The sequence below is a fragment of the Drosophila yakuba genome, chromosome 3R, assembly GCF_016746365.2.
Source record: "Drosophila yakuba strain Tai18E2 chromosome 3R, Prin_Dyak_Tai18E2_2.1, whole genome shotgun sequence".
In the NCBI taxonomy this organism is placed as follows: domain Eukaryota; kingdom Metazoa; phylum Arthropoda; class Insecta; order Diptera; family Drosophilidae; genus Drosophila; species Drosophila yakuba.
This window is the reverse complement of record NC_052530.2, coordinates 19,416,951-19,437,393: the sequence shown is the minus strand read 5'-3', so window position 1 is coordinate 19,437,393 and position 20,443 is coordinate 19,416,951. Positions and strand designations below refer to the sequence as shown.

At 44.3% G+C, this 20,443-nt stretch overlaps 5 protein-coding genes across 7 annotated transcripts in view; 3 read left to right on the top strand and 2 right to left on the bottom strand.

Moving 5' to 3' along the window:
* The window catches only part of LOC6537549, a 96,443-nt gene extending 88,539 nt beyond the window's left edge, over nucleotides 1-7,904 (top strand). The window contains exons 16-18 of the mRNA XM_002098059.3: nucleotides 3,694-3,852; nucleotides 4,251-4,519; nucleotides 4,901-7,904. Coding sequence (XP_002098095.2) covers nucleotides 3,694-3,852; nucleotides 4,251-4,519; nucleotides 4,901-5,563 — 1,091 coding nt within the window. The 3' untranslated portion in view covers nucleotides 5,564-7,904. The remainder of the gene's footprint in view (nucleotides 1-3,693; nucleotides 3,853-4,250; nucleotides 4,520-4,900) is intronic.
* A 376-nt stretch (nucleotides 7,905-8,280) lies between these two features.
* LOC6537548 (GTP-binding protein 2) lies at nucleotides 8,281-12,467 on the top strand. Of its 3 annotated transcripts, none has more exons than XM_015192925.3 (4): nucleotides 8,281-8,531; nucleotides 10,229-10,901; nucleotides 11,064-11,941; nucleotides 12,002-12,467. In XM_015192925.3, exons 2-4 carry the CDS (start codon nucleotides 10,238-10,240, stop codon nucleotides 12,272-12,274), a joined length of 1,815 nt encoding a protein of 604 aa, XP_015048411.1. In that variant the 5' UTR covers nucleotides 8,281-8,531; nucleotides 10,229-10,237; the 3' UTR covers nucleotides 12,275-12,467. The 3 variants fall into 3 exon arrangements, with proteins under 3 accessions (XP_015048411.1, XP_015048410.1, XP_015048409.1); XM_015192924.3 differs by lacking the exon at nucleotides 8,281-8,531 and adding an exon at nucleotides 8,573-8,767; XM_015192923.3 differs by lacking the exon at nucleotides 8,281-8,531 and adding an exon at nucleotides 8,803-9,108.
* A 123-nt stretch (nucleotides 12,468-12,590) lies between these two features.
* On the bottom strand, nucleotides 12,591-13,925 carry LOC6537547 (evolutionarily conserved signaling intermediate in Toll pathway, mitochondrial). The gene has a single exon (XM_002098057.3). It carries the CDS (start codon nucleotides 13,835-13,837, stop codon nucleotides 12,608-12,610), a length of 1,230 nt encoding a protein of 409 aa, XP_002098093.1. The 5' UTR covers nucleotides 13,838-13,925; the 3' UTR covers nucleotides 12,591-12,607.
* Nucleotides 13,926-14,185: 260 nt separating this feature from the next.
* Nucleotides 14,186-20,442, top strand: LOC6537546 (protein dispatched). Its single transcript, XM_002098056.4, has 7 exons — nucleotides 14,186-14,734; nucleotides 15,003-16,010; nucleotides 16,125-16,216; nucleotides 17,027-17,572; nucleotides 17,638-18,276; nucleotides 18,344-19,324; nucleotides 19,381-20,442. Exons 1-7 carry the CDS (start codon nucleotides 14,579-14,581, stop codon nucleotides 19,616-19,618), a joined length of 3,660 nt encoding a protein of 1,219 aa, XP_002098092.1. The 5' UTR covers nucleotides 14,186-14,578; the 3' UTR covers nucleotides 19,619-20,442.
* Nucleotides 16,036-16,984, bottom strand: LOC26535106. The gene has a single exon (XM_015192922.3). It carries the CDS (start codon nucleotides 16,939-16,941, stop codon nucleotides 16,234-16,236), a length of 708 nt encoding a protein of 235 aa, XP_015048408.1. The 5' UTR covers nucleotides 16,942-16,984; the 3' UTR covers nucleotides 16,036-16,233.
* Nucleotide 20,443: the final 1 nt, after the last annotated feature.

Here is a 20,443-nt window from a genome sequence, read left to right as displayed (position 1 = left end):
TTAATCATGTAAAATGTAAGTAAGTCCAAGCATTTTATAAGCACTTTGGTTCGAAGTTTTCTCGCAGTGCTCTCGGTACGAGTATTCCCAATACATTTTAACCAATCCACTTTTTCATCATCTCATCGAATCATTTATATCTCAAACGGGAGCATTAAATCGAATTAAGCTTATGAGCAGCAGAGGCAGCCGGAAGGAGCACAGCCAGGTCCTGTCTGTGTCCTGTCCTGCCTGCACTCATCCAAACGAAGCCCATGCAAACAATTGGCTTATGAGCGGCACGCAGGACTTGTATCCTGGTGGTTGGGATACTTGGGATAGTTTGCTCCTGCTTGCCACATGGAGTGACTCGGCTCCTGGTTGCCTGCTCGGTTGTCTGGCTTATCCGCTTAAGTCTGGAGGGGGGAGGGGCATGTGCATAGAGGAGGGCGAACACCGTTCCAGGTGGTATTATTGGTAAATATTTGCACAAGTGTGAAAATTTCATTACGCCAGTGTGCTTATATTTAAATTAAATTTCTTTTTCTTCTGGCATCTCATCTCGACTTGGTTTCTGTTTCGGTTTCTGTTTCTGTTTCTGTTTCAAGTGCCCTCTTCCTGGTTGCCAAATATACATTTTACATACATTTTATTTGGCAAGCGATTGCTCGCTTCGCTTCGGTTCGGTTCGGTTTGGTTTTGTTCCTTTATGCCCTTTGTGTGTTTGGGCTGCCTGATGCGATTGGGGATTTGGGGACAATAAGGATGCGGATGTATCTGGATGTATGTATGTGCCCAACTGGATAATTTGAAAATGTTACCGCCCACATGCAAAGATGCAAAGGTGTGTGCCGGTTAGTGAGTGCCAATTCTTTACATTTCAGCCATAAATGAGAATGGTGAATTACGTATCCGCCATGTGGTATCTGAATGTGTGTGTGTGGCTGAGCTTCAAACGGAATGATGAATTTATAATGAATTATTCCCACTCCGGCATGACATTGAATAAATGAATAAATTTGGCATTTAATTCAATTCACTCGCTCGCCAATATGCGCATCGCATCGCATCGATTCATAAATCATTTAAACGCTACATGAGCATAACGAAATTAAATAACCATTTATTTATCTGCTCGGATGAGCGTTAAGAAATTAATAGAGCACCAGCTCTTCTAATTCCTATTTGTGCAGCGTAATGATGTCAAATTTCGAATTTGGTTAAACAGTCCGGATTTTGAGATTTGGGTCATGCAAATACATGGCTTCCACGATTGAGGCCGTGTTCCCAAAATCATGATTTGTTTGCCGGCTGCAATTGCAATCCCTTTAGCTCGATCTAATTAAAATTAAAAATGCTTTAAGTCAGCTTGTTAGCTTGTTAGTTTTTTGTCGAGTGCCACGCAAATAAAGCAAAGTTTCCGAAGTTTTTAACTCATTCCATGGCATACCGCACTGTGAAATCTGAATTTGGTATACCATTTCACATGTAAACGACCCTTTGGGAGAAGCTTTGAATTTGCAATAATTGTTATTCGATTAACCCATATTTTTCATCTGTCAATGAAAGGTAATTAAACTAAAATACCAATACACAGTAGCACAAGTCTCAATTAACATTTTTTCAATATTTACTGAATTTTTCCATTGCTTAAATATCTTTATATGCGATTAAAATACATTGTTTCACAAGTTGCTGGATGTTTTGAATGAAATGTTATAATTCGCTCAATGTCCTGCGCTGAATTCATTTTTATTACCACCCTACATACATATATATTGCATGCGAAATAAAACGCGTGTCTGAAATGCTTTTAACCGGCTAAAACTCGATAAACTATACAAATCGAAATAGCAAAAACTTTCGGGGCTCGCATTTTGAACACACAACTACGAGCGTATATATTTGTACTTTTCCCAAAAGTCATGTGCCAGCAATTACAACCCACCTAAAATTGGACGTAAGCGGCGGTGGGTGGTGGGGGGTTAGTGGGTGGTTAGTGGGAGGGTAGTGGGTGGGTGGTTGTGAAAAGTGGGTGACAGTCGGAGTGGTAGTGTGTGTTTTGCACGGATGTATTCGCCGGGAAGCAGCCATGCATAAATGAGCAATTTCGCCAGCGGCGCAGTTTCGTCAACATTTGGCACAGCAACATTCGGCAGTCAAAGAATATTTATTGATTTGCAATTTTAGCGTTTGGCTGACAACAAGACCAGGTTTATAAATTAGCAACAGTCTGCACCATTCATCCATTACCATCCATCCATCCATCCATCCATTACCATCCCATTACAGTCTGTGGTTAGCATGTCGTTTGGTTATAACAGTGTGTACTGCGTATGAACCGACTTTTATAAAGATTTTTAACTGCTTTGGCTTAATGGCGTTGTTGTAAAAATATAAAATAGTTGCCTGTTAGTTTAACCTAATTCCAGTGCCAGTGCTATAAATTCACATTTTATAACATTGTATATGCATAATAAACAAAAAATAAATTGAACATAGCAAAAAACTGAAAAGTAAAATGTATAATTTTAAAAAACAAACAAATAATAAGCCTAAATATTTGATGAAATTTCCAAACAATGGTTAAATGTTGCTAACAAGTTCAAATCCTCTTTCGAGTTTGATTTTGCGATTTCCTCAAAGTATGTCGTTGTTTATTTAGCATCCACTGTACTTCCGCTTCCTGATTCCTGCTGTTCGGTCTGATGTTTGCCTATTGAATTTCTGCGTTGCATATCCGCAGGCGCACAATTTGTTGAATGTCGAGTTTAAACAGTGTACAAAGCACAAAGGTGGGCATCGCATCGCATTGCTCAGGTTGCGTATACGCAGTGTGTGCGGCCTTGTAATGCATATTCAATTACAAGCCCCCGCCGAATCGCCGAATCGTTCGAAAATTCAGCAGGCAAGCGGATTTTAATTGAAATGCTTAGCGCTGATGTTAAAGCCATCGCAATCGCAATCGCAATCGGAATCGCAATCGCAAATACAACAAACTAAGCGAGCGATTGGCTGAAGAACCGCTGCCTGTGGCAGCCACTTGACATGCGACGTGCGTTTTATGGGCGCAAACACGAGGGGCGGGGCGCTGTTGGCCGATATGGGTTATGGATATATGGGGGATATGGGGGAATATGGGGAATATGGCTGGCTCGGCTGAAAAAGAGCTGGGCAAGCAGCAGTCAAGTGGCCCACGCCGCATCCAGTTTATTGGACCCTCGCCGACCAATGGCTATTTATCGAGTTCAGTCAGACAAAGAAATGGCATATAGCTTTCATCATCAGAAACTGGGAAAATAACGTGCATGAGTATGCATACGTTTTATTTCTCAAATTGTATTTAAAGTGCGGCATTCTTAATTATATTTCAACTATGAAATCAATGGAAAATGTATTTAAGTATTTTAAGTTTAAATAAAAGGAAATAGAAATAAAAAGAAATAAACAGGTAAACAGAACAGCACAAGTAAAACAAGAGCGAATGCTATAGTCGACTTCCCCGACTATCTGATACCCGTTACTCAGCTGGTGAAGTGCAAAGGAGAAATTTCTACACTGACAACTTTGGTTTGTGGGCGTACTTTGCATGAGTAAGATTATTTCTATCTGCAGTATAATTTTTTTTATTGAAAGCTCAAACATGATTATAAGATGTATATTTATTAATGATGCTGGTCTAATCCTTACCATTGCTTAACCGCTTTTTTGCAGATGGCCGAATGGGCCTGTCGATCCTGCCCCTGGCTGCCCTCCTCGCCGGCACACTGTTCACCGTGGGCATAGCGGTGCTATCCGTGGTGGTCATCGCAGTTCGCCGGCGCCGTGGCCAAGGAGCCCGCAACATGTGCGATGACAAGGACAAGCACCTGGGTGAGTCATTACGGCCAGTGAAGAGTATTCAAATACCCAGGCAGGGAGTCATCTAGAGTAGATAGATAGTAGAGGTTTCCAGATTCTCTTAGCTGCATATGTCTCTGCACATGTCTTGACTTTATGAAGCATTCATTTAAACGTGGTAAACCACAATCTAAACCTTCAATCTAAATGTTTCTACCAGAACGATGTATGCTGCATTGACTACTGTCTATTAATTACAATAAGCATTATTTATCAAGTTGCTATCAAAAATCAAGCTTTAAACTATTATGTAGTCAGTAAAAAAGATCAGTTATTAGGATGATAAATTGCAAGGGTATTGATAACGCCACAGATCCGAGCCAAACCACTCTTTTTGCTCTTTTTGCTAATGTTTCTCACACTCGTGACAGGCATGGATGTGACGGTGACGGCGCCCCTGGAAACGGGAGCGGGCCACCAGCGCCTCGTGGTGGCCTACACCCTGAAGCAGGGCATCGAGAAGCAGCCGGACATATTGAGCGCCCAGAAGAGTGCTCCAAGTGGCGGTGACGCCTCGTCACCGTTGGGAAATCGGCCGAGTGGTTTGTTCGTCGGCGGAGGAGTTGGTGGTGGTGGTGCGGGCGGTGCATCTGCCGCTCCCATGACGGGCAGCACTGGTGGCCACAAAACCACGGATTATGTAAGTGCCAGTGGCCAGTGGCCAGGTGGAGGTGTTGCCCTTTTAGCATGCCATTTATGTACATATGTAGTCGGTACCACAGGCGTTTATGGTAAACTGGCTGGACTTTATAGACATTCTGAGCCTTTTATTTTCAGTATGTTCCAATAATATAAAATTCACACTTCAAATATATTTTCATTTATATTTTCTATAATATATTTGACAGAGTAAATTCTTTAATGGGAACATTACACGTTAAATGCAATGCAGAGAGAACGCACTAATTTTCTTTTTGTTAAATTTCCTAATAACTTTGCTAAAACAAACTGGTTACCGGGTACATCAATGTTTCATCCAGTACATTCCCTATTTAACTAACTAACTCTATGTTGATTGCAGGATGGCAATGCGCCGCACCTGAACAGCCCGCCCTCGCAGTCCAGCACCTTGAAGCTGGAGAGTGAGCCGGCGGCGAGCAGTGGAATGGTTAGTGCCCGGGGTGGAGGGAGCAATCCACCGCTTCTGTACGACGCCATGCCCACGCTGAGTCGCTACGAGCAGCTGGGCCTGAGCATGGCCAGCTACTCCGCCGGAGCGGCGGGCACGGCGGGCACGGGGGGCAGCAGCAGCACCCTCAGCTCCGCCGGCAGCACGGTAAGCAATGCGATGGCCGCCAACGGAAATCCAGGGCCGGGTGGCTATGCCGCGCACCTGCATCACACGTTGCCCCATAACATGGCTCCACAGCGAGGTCCGCACGATCCGCTCTCTCTGGCCGACTACCTGACCACCAGCAGCCTCATAGACTACGGCCTCAACAAGCCGCCCGCTGCCCACATGACGCTGCCCAAGGGCATGGGTCTGGGTCTGGGGATGGGCGTGGGCGTGGGCATGGGCGTTGGAGCAGGAGTGGGCGTGGGTCCTGGAATGGGCATGTCATCCGCGATGGCCGCCGGCACAAGCCTGTCGCCATCGCAGCTGAACACCATCACGCACAAGTCGGCAGCAGGACGCAACCACATCATCACGGACACACTGCCCGGGCCGGAGAGCTGCGTCTAAGAACCTGTCCTGTCCATCATCCTGGCATGGAAACCAAAAGACTGGCGCACAGCAGTAGCCCAAAAACACAGCCGAATCAGAGTGACAGTGAGCAACTAACTAGTCATGTGAAGCTGCGGTCAAGTTTTTTTAGTTAATGTTTATAAAGTTTATACGTTTACTGATTCTGCAAGATTACCATATCGAAAAATATCTCTTAAAACATAAAGTACATATATTTTGTTTTAAAAATATATCAGTAAATTCAAGAAACATATTAAAAGTTAAACTTTTGTATTTGTAAAACAACATATATCAAATTCACGAACTAAACTATAAACAAAATCATTTTTTGCTTCGAAGAAACACATTTCATTAATTGTAAAGCGTTTTCTAAGCTCTATGATCTGATTAATATAAGATTGTTTTAAACTAGAAATGAAATGGATAATATCATTGTCAAATCGAAAGTTGTTTAGGTTAAATCTGTTGTAAAATTAAAATATATGTAAGAAAGCAAATGTTGAGTTAGATTGAATGTATTGAAATTGTGTAAGTAATCATCCTCAACTGGTTTTAAGCACCTTTACCAAATTCGAACTACCAACTTGACCGCAGTTGTATATGGAAACCCTGTTCGACAACGTCGCTTAGAAGTAATTACTAGATTTATAGAATTAGCTAAAGTACGACTATGTATATGTATTATGTAATGCGTGTGTCTGTGTCTCCGTTCGTTTGTAAATGTTTAAGCTAAGTGTAACCATAGATGTACTTGTATACTACATATATCCTCTGACTGCTGTAAGTCGGAGCCCCTCCCAGCTTCAGCTCCAGCTCGGGCTCAGTCCTTAATTTAGGGAGCGACCCGACCCACAAGGTGAAACTAATCTTCCAGGCCCTGTACCCAACGAGACGCCGTGGTGCTGGGAGCAGGCCTCTTCACGAAAGAACATATCCCCCGGAAAATCCCCGGAATATCCCCTCCAGCCGGAGCCGCACTATTTGAACTGCCCTCTAGCAATCGAGATCAAAGTCGGGCGGAGCCGGAAAAAAAAGGCAAAGTTATATTGGACACGTCTTGCGCCATTGCGTGCCCAGTGCTGGTCATTATTTAACTTTTAAACACGCACCAAACACAGCACCAGATTTGAATTTAATGGTCACAGCAGTTGCTCCCGCTCCAGCTTCAGCTTCTCCATTGGCATCCCCAAACACCCAACACTGCCATCAGCAGCAAACAGCAGCGAACAGCGGCCAACAAGTGAGCAATAAAGAAAAGTTTAGAAAAATATCCCAGTCCCAATCCAGTCCCAGTCCAGACTGCCGAATCCAGAATACCCCGCCACCATGCCGGAAGATAAGCTCACGAGCGATTGAATGGGTATGGAACACAATGAACAAGAACTGGGCACGGGCACGGATTTGTGGATTTTGTGCGCACGATAGCGCAAAACGATGACAATAAATGGAAAAGTTTTTAATAAGCTAATAAAATGATTTATGCGGGTCGAGCAGAGGGATAAAAGGCACCAAGTTCCACTTCCAAATGGCCATTTGATGGGTCCGCCCGATTCCCTGAACTTCACACACCTCATTGACGGACGTTAACCAGTCGGACCTGAGTGCACACAACGAATGTATTCTTGAGCATTACGAGTATTTAATTATTGCATATTAAATGGGTGCCGGCACCGCTCGAAGTTTTTGGGCAGTTCAAGTGGGTGCGTAACCGCCGCCGATCGTCCCACTTTCATTGGCAATTGTTATCAAGGCATTAGCACATCAGAAATGCTATACAACTACATATATCATAGACAAGGGCTAAACGACTATAAGTGTTCAAACGTTTGTCATATCAGTTGGGCAATTCTGACTTGACCTTCTAACAAACAAAAACCATAATGGGAAAATCAAATATCTATGCTAAATCATCGATAGCGTTTAGTGAAATCAATGTAATGTCATAATATTGTATTTAAATATAAAAGTTATAGCATCCAGGCGACTTGTAAAGGAAATCGTAAACTTCCTCCAAGTTTATTCATAGGCAAAGTCCCTGCTGTAGATATCCAAAATCGAGTGCGAGTAGTGAAAATTTTAAAACGATCCCTGTAGCATCACACCACACCCATGTCAAGATCCGCAGATACTATTTTATGAGCCTCAGAGAGGTAAATGATGTACATAACAAACATGCAAGCCCAAGTCCCAGAAACAGACACACAAAAAGAAACACATCATTGTAACTGACTACATATGTAAAAATGCTTAAAATATTTGTGATAAAGTAATAATGTTAATGATAAGGAATAAAACGTAAATATATTAATGAGAATACATTGAGTTTGAAATTATGCAATTCGAGTTGTTTTCTTTCGCTGGGAAACACATGGAATTCACTAATTCTCTTCGTCCTTTTAATAGTAAGTAATTGTTACCAAAAGGAAACAATTTCTCCTACATGCTCATACTTTTCAACGAATCTTTTATACCCTTTCTTGCTTTCTGAGTAACGAATATAATCACGTAATAATGTGGCATAGAAAACACAGAGAAGCGCCCTCGCACGTCACTTTACAAGTCAAGTTCTACCCGTGAAACCCTTAATTGTTAATGATACGTTACTATTTGAATTTGAATTGTGTGCCGTTCACACTAGACGCCGCGCCAATCAGTGTTGGTAAGAGCGCACAGTTGCCAAAAGGCACTAACGCGTGGCGAGCATAAACATCTGTTTGAAGGAGGCACAAAATGTAGGAGGTTTTATTAATCGAGCTAATTGATTGGCTTGCTGGCGCAATTTTTGCGTCACCCGAAATTTGCAGTGTGTGTTGAGGGTGCTCAACCAACAAATGTGAAAAATTGCCATGGCAACGTGAATTGAACGCGAATAACAACAACCACAGAGAACATTGAAAATCGTGGAAATCTTCGCATTGTTGCGCATTATTGCATCAGAAACGAGTTCTCCGAATCAACTTTATGCGTAAGTGCAGTGCATTGACTCGACTTTTGTTTGGCTGATGAAATCGCAGTGCGATTTATGTTTCTTGTGAAATCCCACACTCTGCTTGCCCTGCTTCCTCTTCTTCTTCTGTTTATGGGACCCTGTATGAGTTCAGTAAACACGGCAGTTACTCCCCGGATTTTGAAACGAAAAGAAGCTTTCGACTGAGCAGGTTATAAACAAAATCGAAAGGCAGCCAAAAACAAGGAGCACAAGTACGCATACAACTACACAGAACCCAGATAGCCGAACAACAAATTCGACCTGGGCAAATGAAAAGCACAGCCAAAATCGATATTTTGTGCCAGCGCCGCGCGCTTTCTGACCCCCCTCCCCCCCTTCCAACTTTCGTGTGCTCCGAATAACGGCAAGAGTCGTGGCAAACATAAACAAGTATTTTTCAAGGTCGCTGCAAGGCAAAGAGGACGGCCAAAAAAACAAATGGGGAGAATTTTCAGTTTTAATGGATACACATAAGCAATCTGTTGCGGACAACAACTAGCAGCAAAAATAATTGTTTTTAAAGTGAAACCAACTACGTTGTGTGGAAATAAAAGTAACAATTCTAAAGTTCAATGTTTAATGTTATTTTGCGCCAAAAACAGCAAGCAATATATGTAACTGCTTGCGGTGTCTCAGACTAAATACAAAAATATATGAGTTAACAAATCAAATAATGTATATATAATATTATACATGTACACACATATCTTACTGCTGTTCGAAGATCTTTTTGTATGTACACATACACATACAATATATGTACATTAGAGGGCTGCATAACACCATTCTATTTGTTTGCATTTAGAGTACTCATTCGTTTTAGTATGTATTCAGAATACATACCATTCAGTTGTCGCGATCTCTTTGCGTTCACTTCGTATGCGTTCGGAGTTTTGGGTACCCGAGCGAAATGAAGGCAATGAATGCGCGCGAAAACTAAATGAAGCCAATGAATTTTCAATAGAAATTCAGAGTACTCTGAATACTTTATGTTGTCATTGTGTAAAATGAGTTCGGACAGCGCGGAGGTAAGTCTAAGTTTTCTGTGTTTGTGTATTATTATGTGCGTGTGCGTCTTATTTAATAATATTGTAGCATTTGTCTAATACGAATATATAAATAACAGATAAACGTTCTGCCATTTCGCTTAACTCGGAAAATATTAATAAAATTATGTTTTTACACAATAACATTGAAAATTAAAGAAAAAAAATATATATATTTATAAGATAAGAATATAATGTATTATCAGTTAAGTAATAATAAACAATAATATTAAAACACCAATTTAGCATCTTTTATTGAAACTCACACACACACACACATACGCAGACAAGACATTCGAATCACCCATTCATTTTACTCGGTCTTCACTTCATTCGTTTCAGAATGTGCCGTTTGGATTGAATGAATTGAAGTCGGCGCGCGTTGCCGACTTCACTTCGTTCATTTGCAAACGCGCCGAATTCACTTCGTTCGTTTCAACACGAATGTCTCATTTGCCGGTTTGAATGGTGTTATGCAGCCCTCTATGTACATATTTCAATGTCGCACTTGGCCCAAAAATGTTTTCTTGAGACAAAGCGTTCCTTTGTTTATAGAGAATTAATATAATTTACCCCTTCTATTTGCCCCAGTCATGTGTATTTATTTCACGGATTTCTCTTTTCCAGCAACAAAGTATGGAGTCCTTCCTGAGCCTCTTTGATCCCAATCAGGACGACGGATTCGAGGAGGAGCCTGAGCTGAACGGCAATAGCAGCGGCGGCGGAAGCAGTAGCAGCGACTATGAGACGGACGCCAATGCCAACGAGTGCAGCCTGGTGAGCGGGATGCCCATCGAACGGGGCAACCTAATCTTCGACTTCGAGCAGGGAATGCTCCCACCAGAGCCGCAGCTCGGAAATGTGGAGTACAAGCTGAAGCTGGTTAATCCGTCGAAACAGCGATTCGAGCACCTGGTTACCCAGATGAAGTGGCGTCTGCGCGAAGGAAACGGCGAGGCAATCTACGAAATTGGAGTCTCCGATGCCGGCTATCTGCAGGGCCTTAGCGACAAGGATATGAATGCCTCGCTCACCACGCTCAAGCAAATGGCCCACAGCCTGGGAGCCAGTACATCAGTGCTGCGGCGAAAGACTATCGCCGCACGACGCGCCGTCGCCGAGGTGCTGGTCCGAAAGATCCCCGACGACCAGCACAACATCGAAGTGCGGGTAGCGGTGCTCGGCGGAGCTGATGCAGGCAAATCCACTTTGCTGGGCGTGCTGACACAGGATGAGCTGGACAACGGACACGGCCGGGCGCGGCTCAATATGTTTAGGCACATGCACGAAATTCAGTCGGGTAATATGTCGTTAAGCAAATAGAAATTAGTTTTAGAAGTTAGATATTATGTTTGACATCTATTGACATCAATGAGGTATCTAGATGTAGGACATTCTATTTATCTTTTATAATGTCCCTTTTTTGTGCTTGATAAATGACCTATTTCTTTTTTTTCTTAAGGCCGCACCTCCTGCATCTCACATGAAACCCTCGGCTTTGATGCACTGGGCAATGTGGTCAACTACAAGTACAATGAAATGATGACGGCAGAAGAGATTAGCGACAGGTCCAGCAAGCTGGTTACCTTCATGGATCTGGCCGGACACCGGCGCTACATGCGCACCACCGTGCAGGCACTGAGTGGATACTCACCCCACTACGCCATGCTGGTGGTATCGGCGGGCAGCGGCTGCAACGACACCACCGAGGAGCACTTGGCAATTGTGCGGGCACTGGACATGCCCTTCTTTGTATTGGTCACAAAAACAGATATCACATCGCCAGACGCCACAGTACAGGAGTTGTGCAACCTGCTCACCACCATTGGGTGCCGTAAGGTTCCCTTTGTAGTGACCAACACGGATGAGGCAATCTCCGCCGGATCAAACCAGATATCCGAGAACATTGTGCCCATCTTTTGCGTGTCGAATGTCACGGGCACGGGCCTCAATCTAGTCACAAAGTTTCTGTACGTCCTTTCGCCCGGAATCAGCAACGCCGAAAAGGATCGGCTCGAGCAGGAGTCTTGCGAGTTCCAGGTGGACGAGATCTTTCGGGTCTCTGACGTCGGACCCGTTGTGGGCGGTCTACTTGTCCAGGGCGTGCTAACCGAGAACATGCCCATGAAGATTGGTCCTCTGCCTGATGGAAGCTTTCATCCCGTTACTGTTAATACTATCCACCGAAATAAGGCTCCTTGCCGAGTTGTTCGAGCTGGCCAGAGCGCTTCGCTATCTTTCAGTTTGGATCAGGACCTGCCCACGCTCCGAAGTGGCATGGTCCTCCTGGGTGATATAGGAAATAGTCTGGATGAGCCATACGGGACCTTTTTCTTCCAAGTAAGTTGTTAGTTTTCACTTAAGTGCCATATGTATAATTATCGCTAATTATAACTATAGGCCAAGGTGTCCGTGCTGTTCCACGCCACAGCCATCTACGTCGGCTTCCAAACCACAGTCCACATAGGAAGCATTCGCCAGACGGCCGTCATTCGGGGCATTATGGGCGGTGAGCGACTGGGCACTAACGATTGTGCTTCGGTGATGTTCGAGTTTGTCGGCCACCCGGAGTATGTGCGTCCTGGAATGCGCATCCTGTTTCGCGAGGGCACCAGCAAGGGAATCGGAGTTGTCACGCAGGTGTTCCCCGTCAACAAGACAGGCATAAAGTAATGTTCCAATGACATAACTATATATCTCAAACAAGGATGACATGTACATATACTTAATTAGCAGTTAGAAGGCGTTAAAGCTTAGGCAGATCTTATGTACACTTAGTTTCGGGTTCTGTGATTTTTCGTTTAAGCTCGGCTCACAATCGGATAATTAATTAACCTTATTTCATTAAAAACCACCCCAAATCGCATACAATGTTGCCTTCAATTCACTCTTAGCAGGAGGGAGTGTAAATAATTGACAAGGTGTAGATTTTTTTCGATGAGCATACTAAATTATCAAAACCGAATCCTCTGGTATAGAAAGACGAAAATATGGTCAACACTTTGTTTATTTCGGTCTACTGCTTTTTTGCTCTACTTGACTACTGCTATCACTTGTTGCGGGGACACTGGCGCCACTGTCAATTTCTTGCGCTTTGGCTGGAACTTCGGATGTGAACCGGAAGAGGACGGGCACCTCTCCTATGGAGGGATTTCCGTTCGCTTCCAGCAGACGAATCCACGAGAGCAACGAGTCCTTTGTGGAGGTGCCTGTGGCACAGATTGCCATAATGGTTCCGTCGTCCTGCTGGTGGACAGAGCGCAGCTTTCCCAGCTGATTGTGTCGCCTTGGTGGAGCACGACCAAAGAAAGGTACTTCGATGTGGGAGACATCGTCCTCGTCCAGCTGCCGCTCATCCAATTGAGACAGGAACTCGGAATCTGCATCGGCGCGCAGGGTAAAGTAGTTGATTCGGCGATTCCTAAGCCATATGTGAAAGGGTCCCTCGATGTACAGAGCTTTTTGGCGAGAGTGCTCCCGCAGCAGTTTCTCTTGCTCGGGACTTATTCCGCTCACGATCCACGTATCGTCGATGGCATCCTTCAGTTCGCTGGTCTCAAACACAGTTATTTTGGACCGCAGGTCAACCGTGCACATCCTTTCCAGCGCCAGCTTGGCCATTTCCAGGGTATCATCCGGAACAGGATCGGGCAGGGGCCACGGTGAGAGGTTCTTAAATTTTGGCATCCAGTACATCATGCGCCAGTACTTGCGCAGTGGATGTCCTTGTCTGCCGAAAACATTTAGCAGCATCGCCTCCATCTCGTGGTCGGGCATCACCCCGCAATCCTCCATTTGCTCGAGTAGATCAATTATGCACTGCTGCTGCTTGGGGTAGTGCATGAACTCCGCCTGGAACAGGTTGGTGGGTATGAACTTGCCCTTGGGCATCACGTTAATCAGGGCCTTGTAGACCTCCAAGTCTCTTTCCACCCCAAAATCAGCCATATTCTTGAGCGCCGCGTAGATGAACTCCACATGGTTGCGGCGGTGGACGTCGCGCTCCTGGAAGATCTCCACCATGGTCAGGTAGCTGTTTTTCGTCCTGTCCTGGGCGGCGGCAAAGGGGTTCCTCACAGCCGGCAGGTTTTTGGTGCCCGGTTTCTGTGCCCTGGGATTTGGATTGGGGTTCTGTTTCGGATACCCCTCGTCCGTGGAGTAGCATCGAAGGCGGTTGACCAGTGAGTGCCCTCCATAGCCGTGCAGACGCAGCAGACATTGTGCGCGGCGTATCATTTTTTATTTATAATTAACTAATTGAATTATTTTATAAATACGATTACAAAACATTGCACAAGCTGCGGAACTAGATGGCGTTTTGCAGCACTGCTGCTGCAACATATGTTTTTATAGTGCTGGCAACCTAGCGTATTTAGCCAAATTTGTCAAGTTCCAATGGCGGGAAATTATATTTAATTTTGGCTGTACTTGAAGATTTTCGAGCTTGTACATTACCATACGGTTAATATAGGCATTTACGGTCATACGTTTGTCACAGAAATTGAAGTTAATATAACATAAGTTCATCCTGGCTTTCTTCAGAAATCTCCTTTGGAGAACAGCTGTTTGTCTGGCTTTAAGACCATCATCACTGGTTACCGACTTGTTTAACACTGTATTAACTCAGTGTATCCTTCATGCTGTTTTTTGTTGTTGTTTCACCGTTTTCTGCTTTCCTTATTCGCACAGTTTTCGGTTGTTTTTGTGTTGTTTTAGTTAGTTAGTTGCGTCCGCTCAAATAAAAATGCATTCCAACAAACCGATCTCTGCGGGGGAGGCCTGACCAGCAGTCAGTATTTGTAACAGAAACACAACAATAGAATTTGGCTTGGTCCCAAAGAGCACCCAGCAGCCCAAGGTTATACGAGACTTCCAGCCGCCAAGGATGCACTGAAGGGAATCGAAAACACAAGGAGCATCTAATGTTCCCACTATGCGAAGAGGCTAAACAGGATTCAGGCATCACATTTTACTGACATGTTGTGCTTCGACTCGGAGAGGATGAACTGGTACTACCACGTCCTGGCCAGGCGTCCCTACCTGGTGGTCGTCTCCATTGCTGTCTACTGTGTCGCTTGCATTATCGTGGCCCTCATCCTGAACAAGCTGCCGGACTTCAGCGATCCCACCTTGGTTAGTCATTTAAAAGATTTGTCCAAAACATGTTCTCGGCTTGATTTTAAAATTATTTAGAATGTTTTTATTTTAATTACTTTTTTACAATCAATTTATATAATATTTAGAAGTCTTGTATAAAAGTAGTTCAAAAGTTTGTCACTTAATTACTTACTTCTAAATAAATAACAATAATGAGTAATAGGAATTTGATGAATTCCCCACACTTTACAATAAGATAATTTTTCATGATTTCAATCACTTTTCAATAATTTATCCACTTCAGGGCTTTGAAACCCGCGGCACCAAGATTGGAGAACGACTGACGGCCTGGTACAACCTGCTGCAAGAGACTGACCACCATGGAGGGCTCTTCTCAAATCCATCGGATTTGTGGGAGAGGAGACGGGTGGAGCAGGGCTATGTAGAGGCTAGGCTGCATCCCGATCACAGGCGACGTAAAAACAAGCACAAAAATAGAAACAAGAACAAATGGCGTAAGGAACAAAACCAAAGCAGTCACGAGCATCACGATGTGACCCTGAAGATGAAGCAGTTCAAGAAACGGCTGAAGGCTACTAGTTCTCCCTTCCCAAATCTCGGTGCTGATACTTGGATGGGGGACAGCGGAGTATTTCGTGACTACGAGATTACAAACGACAGCGCTATATCTTCCTTGGAACCCACTCGACGCACTGAGCAGATCGAGTATGGCCACAACACCACCTCAGTGGACGAGGACGAGCATCAGCAGCGGGTCCAGACCAAGAAGAGTACTTGGCGGCTCCTAAAGCAAGCCGCCACCTTGCCCACCGACGGTTGGGCAGACATGCATCGTCGCCAACCCATCGAGGGATTTTTTTGCGACTCATCACCGCGGAAGGAGTACTCCCATTTTGTGGTCCAGCGGATCGGCCCCAACGCCACCGATTCACTATTTGATTTGAACGGCCTGCTGGCCATGTGCCAGTTACAGGACCAAATCACTGAGGTGCCCAGTTACCGGGCTTTCTGCGAACCGGAGATGCTCACCACCGAGTGCTGCCGGCCGTGGTCACTTCCCAACTACGCCGCCATGCTGGCCAACAAAAGTTCCTGTTTCGACCTTACCACGGAGGATGTTACATCGCTGCACACGCTGCTGTTGGGCTGCTATGAGTACTTCCACGACCTTAAGATGGACAACCACTGCAACGAAATACCGCATTGTCGAGCTCCTGAAGAGTGCAAGCGGCAAAATATCGTTTTTAACGTCCTGAATTTTCTCACCGATTTTGGTTTCATCAAGTCAAATGTGAGTTGTTGATTTAAAAAACAAGTTTTTGTTTTGTACATTTTCTTTTGTATTTATCTGTTGCCGTATTCTTATTGCATCTAATTCGACCAAATATGCGTGCCTTTTTTTTAGGACTCGAGTGTATACCTAAAATACGCCATGATATTTATACCCGTAGCACAATCCAACCGCTTGCTGCCGCTGTTCCATGAATGGGAAGAAGTGTAAGTATGAACGCCTGTTAATATTTGCGAAATTGATACCGGTCGATGGGTGTGGAGGGCATTACAGAATTTTTAGCTTTCATCAGTGCCGGAACGCATATAGTATCAAAATAGGTGGTCAAATTGTACTTCCTGAATAGCTTTCTTAAATCACTGGCGATTATCTCCAGAGTCGTGTCCTTTAGCATACGTTCTGGGTAGAAGGCGCTCTTAAAGGGCTCCGTTTCTTGCAAGCTATTATAATAGCACCCATATGTGGTCCGATAGTCCTCATCCTTGAGAGAGTAGCCTTTTTTGTTCCTATAGCGTCGTCGACTTACAAAGGAAACAAAATCGTTTCGAGAGTAATCATTCATGTACACCGATCGACGAAGGTCCCTCACAAAATCCTTTAGAATTCGGAAATTCACTGGCGGATACATAAATAATAGCTTGTAGATCTTTTCGTTACACCACTTGTTGCGCTTGATGAACTGTGCGTAGTCCTCCCGCCAGCTCATTGCTTGGGGCCATGTCTTTGTTATATTTTCTATACCAGAAACTTTTAGATTTGCGCAGTAGTGACCACTTATTAGAGAGGGATCCTCTTGACTTTTCTTGATCGGAGGATTGTAAACAGCTTTTCCAGTATGGTCTGGATAGTCCGCTCTACTAGTGCTTACGAGCACCCTTGTCCTTGGCAATTCCATTTTAATCAATTCCCTTTCCCGTTGAACTGGATCCATTTTTGCAATTTTTTTTTTTTAATTTTTTTATTTAAAATGTTTTTGGTGATTTCTGTTTGTATTAACTTTGTGACTGATTTTTCAGGGAGCTGAGCAACGAGCTTGTGAAAGTGGTTGCGATGGATTTGGGCCTCGAAAACGAGCTCTTTAATGAGCTGCTGCTGACCGACGTGTGGCTAGTTTCGCTGGGAGGGGCATTCGTTTTGGCCAGCGTGTGGTTGTACACGGAATCGGCATTCATCACCTTAATGTCCTGTGTAGCCATCTGCTTTTCGTTGGGTCTAGCGTACTTTTTTTACGCCATCGTGCTGGAGTTTGAGTTCTTCCCCTATATGAACCTTTTGGCCGTGGTAGTAATAATTGGCATTGGAGCAGATGACGTATTTCTATTTCTTAAAATCTGGCAATGTGTGCTGGCCGAGAGGTTCAGCAATCGATGTACCTTAAACACTCAGTCCCAGAGTGCTCTTCCAACGCCCCTGGAGAACAGTGATCACACGGAGTCGCTGGAGAACATAATGTCGCTAACTATGCGACATGCCGCTGCATCCATGTTCGTTACCTCGCTCACCACTGCCGGCGCCTTTTATGCCTCCTACAGCAGTTCGATAACAGCTATCAAGTGCTTTGGGTAAGTTAATATCAAATAAGATGTTTAATAAAACCAGACACTCATTCAGTAAACTTTATTTCCAGGATTTTTGCGGGAACTGTCGTGGTGACTAACTACATACTTATGATAACTTGGTTGCCCGCGTCGGTATCTATCATGGAACGACTATTTGCCACCAGGATATCCTGCCATCATCCGATGTCGATGAAGCTAATACACGCTTGCAAAAAGTCAATTAACCGATTTTGTCAAATATTTGAAGAGTGCATCACGCACAGCATTATGAACTATGCCTATCTATGGCTGATGATATTTGGGGCTTTAGGCGCTTCCAGTGCCATCATTGTGTTCTGGTATCCTGGACTCCAGTTGCCGGAAAAATCGCACTTCCAGCTCTTTGGGTCAAAACATCCATTTGAAGTTTACTCTAGTCTCAAGCAGCAGTTCTGGTTTGAAAAACCATTGCAGGCATACGAGAACTTCAAGATGCACATGCATTTCGTTTGGGGAGTTCAAGCGGTGGACGACGGAGACTATACGAACCCCAATGCATACGGCCATCTGCACTATGACAATAATTTTAACGTATCCAGCAGGCCGGCACAACTCTGGATTCTTAACTTTTGCCAGAGTGTGCGGCAGCAACCCTTTTACAAAGAGACGCTCGGCTTGCTGTTGCCCAATTGCTTCATTGAAAATCTTATCGACTATATGAAACGCAGGTGAGCATCTATTATCTTATACTTGCAAGGGTTTAGATTGCTATAGGAGGTTTTGTTCATGTTACAGATGCATCGATGATATGGACAGTACAAGGAAAGACCGTTCGCCCTGCTGTGACGCACAGTTTCCCTTCGAGCCGCACATCTTTGAGTACTGCTTACCACAAAGCATATCCAACATGTATGACACTACATTTTTCCGGCCTGGCGTGGCAGGACCCAAGTTTGCAGATGCTCCTCGACTGGAGACGGAGGATTATCCAGGAATGAGTGGAAATGAGAGTGCAGAATACAGCACAAACGGATCATTTACACCGCTATTAGTCAAAGCCCTGGTCATCGAGTTCGAGTCCAACGTGGCCTACAGCACCATCTACGCAAATATAAGGCAGTTCTACGAGTCTGTTGAGCAGTGGTTTCAGCTGCAGTTAAAAACGGCACCTCCGGAACTTCAGGGAGGTTGGTTCACTAGCGACCTGAAATTCTACAATGTGCAGGACACCCTTTCGCATGACACCTTGGTTGCCATTTGCCTGGCCATGGCCGCATCTCTTGCAGTGCTTCTATGCTTCACTGTCAACATATTGATTTCCTTCTTCGCCGTGCTAACCGTATCGCTAAGCATTTTTAACACCGTGGCGGTGCTCATCCTGCTCGGATGGCAACTTAACATCTTGGAGAGTATTGCCGTGAGCACGGCTATAGGTCTGGCTGTGGACTTTAGCCTACATTACGGAATTCACTACCGGATGTCCCCGGTGAAGGAGAGATTGGCAGCTACACAGTTTGTACTATCGCGCATAATTGGACCCACAGTGATGGCGGCCACCACCACTGGTCTGGCTGGCGGGATCATGATGGCATCCAACATATTGCCCTACATACAGATTGGCGTCTTCCTGGTCGTTGTGATGATCGTTAGCTGGCTGTACGCCACTTTTTTCCTGATGAGTCTGCTGCGGGTTGCTGGTCCGCAGCACGGTTTTCTGGAACTCAAGTTCCAGTTGTGGAACAAGCGAAGCAGTGGCAGTAGCAAGTTCTACGAGCGGTAAGGCTTTATTATAACCTGTCATCGGGTTTTAAAAACCAAACTTCTTTTTGCAGGAAACCCAGCCAAGTGATCGCCAGCGAGCAGCTTCTGACCCCCACAAGCTCGGCCATCGTGGAGCTGGCGAACTCGGAGACGCACGAACTGGAGTCCCTGAACTCCAACAGCCTGATCAAAACTATTTCGGGCACCGAAAGCGCCCACGCACTGTCTTCGCTGCCGAGGGACTTCGAGCACTCATTCCAGATGCTGCACGAGTGCAAATATCAAACGTATCCGTCTACATCCAATTGAGTTAGTTACTATTGCACGACAGCGCATTGTTGTTGCCAGGGAGAATCAGGCAACTGAATTTTTATACAGGGTACGGCGGCTCTGAAGCCTGCCCAAGATACATTTATATATACATATACAAGCCCTGTGTCGGCATATTTGGTTTTAAAATATGCTGGCGTAGGCATATGTACGTGTTGTGCGAGTTCTACATTGATATACCTTAGAAATATGTGTAATTGTACTTGGTAGGATTAAGCAAAGCGAAATCTTTTAAACTCTCCTTAGTGTGCTATTTTCAAAAGACTTCAGACGATTGCAATATGCTTTTATTATTTCGTTATTGCATGTTTGATGCCCCCAGCCAAGTGAATACGATTTGTAAACTGAAGCAATTAGCGGAGGTACTGGGTACGTCTTTGTCGGTAGGACTGTAAGATGACGGTATTATTAGTTTTTAGCCGAACGTTTCAACACTGTATATGTTTCTTAACTGTAATGAAAACTATTTTTACTCTGGTTTTATATTAGGTGTTGTTGGGCCGCATTGTTGGCACCAGCTAGATTTAGTTACTTTATACGATAGTTATATGGGTAGAGATATGTGTTGTCTATCCTAGTTGTATGCGTTAAAAACAAAAGAACATACACACGCTCACGTTTGTAATAACCATGTAACTGTGATACAGAAGGTGAGAAAGTTAATGAAATCGGTGTTTATACAGACATAGTGTTATATCCATAAACAATGACATATTGTAATTACCTGCAACAAAAAGGCCCTGTACTTCCTTCATTGAACTTATGTGTTGAAGTGATTTAATAAATGTTATTTGTAAAACCGCT